This window comes from Hylobates moloch, unplaced genomic scaffold (genome assembly GCF_009828535.3).
Source record: "Hylobates moloch isolate HMO894 unplaced genomic scaffold, HMol_V3 SCAFFOLD_3, whole genome shotgun sequence".
Taxonomy (NCBI): Eukaryota; Metazoa; Chordata; class Mammalia; order Primates; family Hylobatidae; genus Hylobates; species Hylobates moloch.
In genome coordinates, this window is record NW_026652278.1 from 163,834,347 (window position 1) to 163,843,146 (window position 8,800).

At 36.1% G+C, this 8,800-nt stretch overlaps 1 protein-coding gene across 1 annotated transcript; it reads left to right on the forward strand.

Annotated features, from left to right (window-relative positions):
- Window positions 1-5,245: 5,245 nt before the first annotated feature.
- Window positions 5,246-6,359, forward strand: LOC116480376 (small ribosomal subunit protein mS22-like). Its single transcript, XM_032754624.2, has one exon. The coding sequence runs from the start codon at window positions 5,246-5,248 to the stop codon at window positions 6,326-6,328; it is 1,083 nt and encodes a 360-aa protein (XP_032610515.1). The 3' UTR covers window positions 6,329-6,359.
- The last annotated feature ends 2,441 nt before the right edge of the window (window positions 6,360-8,800 follow it).

An 8,800-nucleotide genomic window follows, 5' to 3' on the forward strand; every position in this document is an offset into this window, starting at 1 on the left:
GGTTCTCAACATACATTTCAAAAATATATAAATACATGCATTTGAGGAGTAGACTTTAGAGTCATTGAGGTCTTCATAAATAATAATGTATCATTCAGAAATGGCAGAGCTGATTAGGAAATCACTGTTGGGAACACAGGTGATCATCAGAAGGATTTGCAACAGAGAAGAAGGCCTGAAACACAGGCACTCCCTGTTCTTCAGTCATAGTCAGTGGATTAGATTTGGGAAGTAGGGTTAAAGGATTGAAATTTCCTTTTAAGTGAAAATTTAAATGAAAATAAAAGTTTAAAAAATGTGTAATCTTGGCTGGGCACAGTGACTCACGCTTGTAATCCTAGTACTTTGGGAGGCCAAGGTGGGTGGATTGTCTGAGCTCAGGAGTTCAAGACCAGCCTGGGCAACACTGAAACCCCATCTCTATTAAAACACAGAAAATTAGCTGGACGTGGGGGCGTGTGTCTGCAGTCCCAGCTACTCGGGAGGCTGAGGCAGGAGAATTGCTTGAATCCAGGAAGCAGAGGTTGCAGTGAGTGGAGATCATGCCACCGCACTCCAACCTGGGCGACAGAGCAAGACTCTGTCAAAAAAAAAAAAAAAAATTTATAATCTCAACCTAATTTTTGGAGAAGAGATATGTAGAATTACTTTTAAAGAGATTTATTGATTCCTGAACCAGCAAGATTTAATCATACAACATTAACATTTTAAGGAACAAATATTTCAATCAAAAGAAAAGGTAAGTTTAGTTAGCCAAAGAAATGATATATAGATTTGAGAATTACAGTGTGATAACTTGTCAGTGCTTATATAAACATTATCCATGGGATGAGGTTGGCTGATTCAATAACAGAAAAACCTTAGTACCAGTGACATCTGTAAAATGTTAATACTGACAGGAATGGACATTTCCGCCTGTCTTAGCCCAATACATTAAATATTCAAATCATGTAACTGTTATAAATCCATGTCACTCATGCAGTTTTTTGTTAGTAAAATAAAGTTTCTTTCATGGCTTCCTTTTAAAAAGATAAGATGCAAGGAGTCTTTTTGGAACATTTATGCATAGTAATATTGATTTATTTTCATTTGAAAGAGTTTTTTCTTTTTCAAAAAAAAAAAGACTCAATATGAATGTTACCCAAATTCTATAAAGTAAGAAATGTTTTAATTTTAAAACAGTAGGAAGGACACAAACACAGAATAACTCATTTAAATTTAGTACACTTAGCTTTATGAAAATTCACTATATAATTGCACTCATTTTTCCCTATTTTGGAACAGACACGTACATTTATTTTAAAAAATTGGCACCTGATACCTGCCATTGTTTAAGAACATGGCTGAATGACCCTCCTGTATAATCTCACAGGGTCACGACTCATAGCACTTCTCGCACTGTATTATAATGGCCTGTTCACTTGTGTACTGGATTTGCATTAATTTAGAATCATAGTCAGAGGACATTGTGTTTTTATTTTTGTAAATGATAAAATCTCATTTTGACCTTTAACAGGGTGAGTTGTCAGAGAAAACTTCTTCTAAATGATTTTGGTAGGAACATTTTTGTTCTTAGGGATGTAAGACGATTCCAAATGGCATGCTTTATTTCAGAAAATGTGGGCATATGACCGTTGATCTTTAAAGTGGCCATTTCTGAGCTGCTCATTACTCATCATCCCATGCCTACTACCCCCACCCCTATTTAAATGTGTGTTTGCCTTTAGGCTACTAGAACGGTGCCACTGGCCTTTTCTCAAGCTCCCAAGACAGAATATCTACTTGTTTCACAGGCACATGCCATCAAATGCCTCAAAAACCCTTTTGGATTTGTGCAGGAGTGAGGCACAGGTTGCTGCCACTAGTGGAAGTCTGTCACTGATTCCATTGTCTATTCTGGATATTTCATTTCTAATCCCTCCAACTCCCTCATTCCATCATCAGCAATCCAGCCTCATTTCCTGAATGACTTATTCCATGTGATTAAAAGTCTTGATAGTTCTCCTCAGTAGAAAAATGAAGGTAATAATTCCCCGGACTCATATTTGAGTTTCATTATGCTCGTAATGGTGGGAAGGTTGGAGTAGAAAAGGAGTTGAAAAAACAATTCTCATAATTTCATTTTTTTTTCTGAGTGTCCTACAGGAGTGACAGAAAGCCAGAAATTATTCTTTGATTAAATCATTTTTCTATACTTGTCTATCTCCCTATTATACCACAAGTTCTTTGGTCCAGGGACATTTTGCCCTTTACTGATTTTTAAAGGCCTACTTAGAAATTGGAACATAGAAAATGCTCAAAAAAATCACATGAACCCAGAAGGCAGAGGTTGCAGTGAGCCGAGATCAGGCCACTGCACTCCAGCCTGGGCGACACAGTGAGACTTTATCTCAAAAAAAAAAGAAAAGAAAATGCTCAAAAAATATTTGCTCAATGAATGAATGAACTTGTGAAACAGTGTTAGCTTTAAAGTCAATGCCACTTAATATCAGCAGAGTATATGGGTTTCCTATGGAAATTTCTGGATAGACTATAAGTACCAAGTCCCCTCAGCATTTACATTCATCAATGTAAATTTTAAAGTAGTAAGAAATTTGTGTGTAGATGTCTTTGACAAAACAGTTCATTTCAATCCATTCCTGAAGCACAGGTTAATGCTTAAATACTGCCAAATTAACTTTCTAAAACATGAACTATTAAGGGACAGATTACATCCATTGACATCTTTTCAGGTGCCATGTGCTTTTTATTTTGAGAATTATATAATTGCTGTTTAATATGCCTTATATATATTTTTTTCTGTCAGGCTTCTGAGTCTATTCTATGAGCATTTGCATAATGTTGCACTTGTGAGTAATGTGGTTAGTTTAGTTAAAGCAGGCTAGCTATACATCAAACATTCAAGGTCCCCTTTCAATGGTGTAGATTTTTCACTAAGCAATGGTTATCCCATCAAATCTATGCTTCCTAGCTTGGGCTACCATTAGATCTTGGCCATGTATTTGACTGTATATTTGACCAACGTTCAATAAGTAGAGTGGTTGTAAAAGTGATGATCACCACTCCCAGGCCTGGCCACAAAACTCCAATGCAAATCTCTTTTCTGATCCCTTTCCAGCTGGGTAGAGTGAGTATAGCCCCCAACACCATTTGGAAGAGAGAGAGAGCCTATGTCACTCTAGAACAAGGACAACTGCAAAGTGGAAGGCCACCCACTGACCTGCTCAGCCACCATCTCACAGAGTAAGGAAGACAATCCTCCAGGCATAACACATATTCCCAGGGTATTTTTTACATCATTAGCATATACGTGAAGGGTTAAATCAGTTCACTATGGTAGACAGCTCCAGATTCCTGATGTACCTCACAGGGAGGAAATCATATTTATTAGAAATCAACAATTAGGTCTATAGTGGAAAAACATCAAATCTTACTCAAATCAAAATCAACAATTAGGTCCAGAGTGGAAAAAAAGCAAATCTTAATCACACCTTACTTTTGGTGGCTGTTTAGTGAACCACCAAACAAGGCTTGTCTCAAAAATCTGTAGAGAAAAAAACAAACAATTAAAAAAAAAAAAAAAACTTTGGTATTTGCTGAATAATCTTAAAACTAGCAATGGTTATGTGATACTGTATTGACAATAGCTTTAAATGATCAAAAATGGTTTCAGAAGCAGATGTCTCACTATAAAAATGGAGCACAAAGTGAATGAGCAAAACTGATGCTGTGCTACCAGTGAACCCAGGAAGAACGGTGGTCCTGAGAACAGTGTCCTCCAGGTGCCCTCAGCAGAGCAGCTTTCAACAAACTGCACTCTGGTGTTTTACTACCATCAGAAGTGAAGGACCATTATGTGAGCTGTGCTGTGAAATCTGAAAATACCACTCCAAGGGGTGTTTTTTGGAAGTGAGTTCATGCCACATCCCAGCATATACTTTAAAAGGACCCTTGGGGAAAATTCTTTTCAGGTATAAAAATCAGAAATAGTTGTACTTTTCCTGAAAAACTGGCTTGCCTTTCTTCTATGGACATTAAGTATTGTGTAACTGATCTTGTTTGCTTCCTCCCTTGTAAGAAAGCTTAGAGTCAATTTACCCGTTCATCTCTAGCAGGCATAGCTGCCCCGCACGTTGCATTTTTGTGGGAAAAAGCTCACTAAGGCTTTATCTTATTTTTTATGGCAAAACCGTATGTTAATATTTCTTATTTCCCCATTTCCTTGATTAATTTTCCATGCCATGGTATCCTAGCTCTTTATAGTCTCTCAAAACACAGTCCAATTTAAACATATGAATGTATCTTCTCATACTCAGAATTCATAAGCTATTTACATTAATTAAATATTCCAGATAAATACAGCAAATTGACAATATAGTTCTTTTAGCGTTATATTGCACCAGGAAATATACAAATGATAAAATAAATAAATTCAACCTTCATGAGAATCTTGACATGTTCTGTTAGTGCAAAATAAAAAACAAAATGCTAGCTACCAGCATTTCCTTCATAAATCTCATCTATCCATTAGGCAATTTTTTTCTTCAATTGTTTTGTCTAAACAAGTTAACTGAGCTCAGAAAACCAAATAAGATTCAATTGAGGTATATGTCTTAAGCATCAAATACCATAGAAAACAAAGCAAGCTTAAGATAAGCAATCCAAGAGCCAGAGGCAAGTTCTTAAGATGAATTTCTCCCTAAGCCAGAGAGAAATAAGAGGATTTTTCTTTTAAGCACCAGGAAGGGGCAGTGAGGAGACCTGCAAGACAAGTTTACACATCCCCAAAGGTTTTTAGGCTTCAGTCATAATCATGCAATGCATAAGCAGTAATATAAGCCCAGTTTACACTATTTCTAAGCCGTTAATGCTTTTATGCACTGTAAAAAACACTGGAGAAAGAACATACTAAAAACGTGAGAAGTTGAAAATATTTGCTCAACTGTGTAACTGTTGAATTGCACATATTGATTGTAACAGTGTTTATTTTGAATGCATTTTTCTACTGAGAATAGAAAAGTATGGGGTAATAAATACTTATATAAATATTTCCTTCTATAGAGTACCACAGAGGAAAGGGTAGCTTTCTATGATGAAATTCTCCATGTGATCTCTACTTTGCTTCTTACTATTACTCTGAGGGCTTTTTCACTAGGTGCATATCAATTCCATTTCCCCTTGGTTTAGCTAAGGAAGATTTAAGATTCTCCAAATGATTCTTACTATTAAATTGAAGGGGATAATCATGGCGCCTCTCAGAACAACTGTGTTGTTGTGGAGCCTCTTGAGGAGTTCTCTGGGCGTGGAACGAGTGTGTTTCCGGGCTCGAATCCGGCTCTGGCACGGTGGCCTGCTCCAACCGCTACCTTGCTCTTTCGAGATGGGGCTGCCACGCCGCCGGTTCAGCTCTGAGGCCGCAGAATGTGGTAGCCCAGAGACCAAGAAACCTACATTTATGGATGAGGAAGTTCAAAGCTTACTCACGAAAATGACAGGCTTGAACTTGCAGAAGACTTTTAAGCCAGCTATACAAGAACTGAAGCCACCAACCTATAAGCTAATGACTCAGGCACAGTTGGAAGAGGCTACAAGACAGGCAGTTGAGGCAGCTAAAGTACGATTAAAAATGCCACCAGTTCTGGAAGAGCGAGTACCAATAAATGATGTGTTAGCTGAAGATAAGATTTTGGAAGGAACAGAAACAACCAAATATGTGTTTACTGATATATCATATGGCATACCACACCGGGAGCGTTTTATTGTTGTCAGAGAACCAAGTGGCACACTACGCAAAGCCTCTTGGGAAGAATGGGACCGAATGATACAAGTTTATTTCCCAAAAGAAGGTCGTAAAATTTTGACACCAATAATTTTCAAGGAAGAAAATCTTAGGACTATGTATAGCCAGGACAGGCATGTTGATGTCCTCAATCTCTGCTTTGCCCAGTTTGAGCCAGATTCCACTGAGTATATCAAGGTTCATCACAAGACCTATGAAGATATAGATAAATGTGGAAAATATGACCTTTTACGTTCAACAAGATACTTTGGTGGAATGGTGTGGTATTTTGTAAATAATAAAAAGATTGATGGTTTGCTGATTGACCAGATTCAGAGAGATTTAATCGATGATGCAACCAACTTGGTCCAGCTGTGTCACATGCTCCATCCAGACGGCCAGTCGGCTCAAGAGGCCAAGGATCAGGCTGCTGAAGGAATAAATTTAATCAAGATCTTTGCAAAAACAGAAGCACAAAAGGGAGCCTATATAGAACTAACACTGCAAACTTATCAAGAAGCACTCAGTCGCCATTCTGCAGCTTCCTAAAATATTTTTAAAATACATTTATTTTACTAAAAAAATAAAATAAAATAAAATAAAATAAATTGAAGGAAAGTAATACAAAGTGCAATAAAGTATAAATACAAAAAAGCTTCAAAAGCCCAGGAACATAACTGATAGCAGAGGAATCCATTTCTTTTAACTTCAAGATAAAATTTAAACAAAAAGCAAAAATGGATCTGGCAAGTAAAAGTTTACAAGTTTCTTCTCCTTAAAATCCCCCAAAGGTTTTCACTTATTACAGTAAAACTCCTTTTTAAGTGTTCCATAAACTGTCTCCAGCACACCTCTCTTGCCTTCCCCAAATGTTCTGTTCTTGTTTGTTATTTTGCCTTGTCAGCTGTTCCTTCTCTGAGGAGAAATCCCTACAACTTCTCCCACCAGAAAAATGTCAAGTCTAGAGCAAATGGCCCTTCATCAGAGATAACGTTCCACAATAAAGGCAGCTGCTTTTTTATATCACCACTTTGGGAATATAATATCCATATTTATTTACTTCCTCATTATAGTGCTTTTTTTCAGTAGTTGCTCTAAGACTACCCTACAGAACATTGAGCTCATTGGGCCAGATATGGATTTTTGGTATTCTCAGGAATTAAGAAACTAGCTGATCCATAGTACCATGCAATAATCTATTTAATTAATAAAATTGGCATTTAGAATACTTAGTCTTTGAATCCTAATACAGTTTTTTAATCTTATAAATATTTTTCTACTACTTACATTTGTACTAGTGAGTTAGTCATATTACAATGGGAACTTTGAATACTTCTATCCCTCAAACACAATACATAGGTTCTAAGGAAGCAGAATATTTAGTCATTTGTTTTACACTCAGGAGAAATAATTTTGTCAGTGGCATAGTCAATTTGAGTAAATAATCATGTTGAAGATTGTTCTGCCCAGAATCAGGAATTTATTAAAGTCCACTCAGGAAAAATTGCAGTTGCAATATGTATTGAGTTAGTTTTATTAGCAAAGCAAATATTAAGTTATCTGATCTTGTAATGTACCTTAAAATTTCAAAGCCCATTGTAATCACATGTGTAACTCTGAGGTATTGAGAATTTAGCCGTAAATCAGAAAAACAGACAAAAGCAGTACCTACCAAGACTTACACTTCATGCTTATCTGGATTTTATCTCCAAAGTGGTATCATGATTTTGGTTTGTTGAAAGTTCTTTTGGATTTATCTGTCATGTAGGACTGAAGAGCATAGTGAATAATTAATAAAGTCCTGTTGTTGAATTCTGATTTTGTTATGAGCTAAATGGTCTTGGGTGTTACAATTAAAATCTCTGAACCTTAGTTTGATCACATATAAAAGTGGTATCATAATTCTTGCTCTTAAGCATGTTGAAGGTTAAATGAGATAATTTGTATACAAATGTATATAAAGTTTCAATATCTGTAAAAATAAATTTATCTTTTCTACCTAAAAGCATTTTATTAGTGTAATTCTAGCTTCAGGGCATGATCTGAGCATGAAGATCTGTACGTGAGTGAGGGATGTTTCATTTTCACTTACAGAAAACCACACTAAGGGTAACTTAAACAATTAGGTTTATATTTTTCATGGTCTAGAGCAAGAAATAAGGTGTAGTCTATTTTTGCAAATCTAGGCATCAGTTTTGTGGAAAGCAGTGGTAACAGCTGCAGCTGTCTTTAGCAGGAAAATAAGACTTTCACTTATGTCCAGTGGGCTGGAACAGGGGGACACGGTTAACCCCAGTTGCAAAATAATTCAGGAAACTGGACATCTCATCTTCTATTATTTGAAGTGGGATATAGCAAGGGAGAAGGGTGTTAGAAATGGCCTTTCAGTATTTCTCTTACTTTTCCACTGTGATATTAAAATGTTAACAAAATGCTAGCTGTAGAGACAACTAAATGCCATAATATGATCAATTTGCTTTCAATTCAAAGCAAACATTAACTCTCAGTTAATTTTAAACTGTAGGCAGGAAGCAGAAAATACAATTGATTTCACTTCTCTTAACTCCTTATTAAATAAAAACATACAAAATGTACTTTGTTTTTTCCCTTCACTGTTTGTGTTGTGCGTTTGAAACATGGTCAGGCCCATTTGTTTCTAGTTGAATTTACTTTCCCCTTAATTGTTTATTACCCTTCCCCATAATTGTTTATTAAATTCATTTTGTGTGTATGTGAAATATTAATATGATCCCCAAATGCACAATGTTAAAAATGGTATACTCAAAGAAGTGTCCTGTTGACAGCCTTTCCTCTGTTTTAATCTTCTTATCTTCTCTATCCGTTTCCCACCTACTTTCTTTAAATAAGTAACCTCATTAGTTTCTGATTTGTGCTTGTATGTGTTTTGTACAAATGAGCAAAGACATATACTTTTGGTTTGGGTTTGTTTGTTTCCCATTTTCTATCTGACTTTTGGTCTTGTCCTCAACATTATTTACTTGGATCATTAGCTCTTAATCT

Coding starts and splice junctions, on each gene's coding strand:
- LOC116480376 (XM_032754624.2), top strand. CDS start 5,246: ATGGCGCCTCTCAGAACAACTGTGTTGTTGTGGAGCCTCTTGAGGAGT.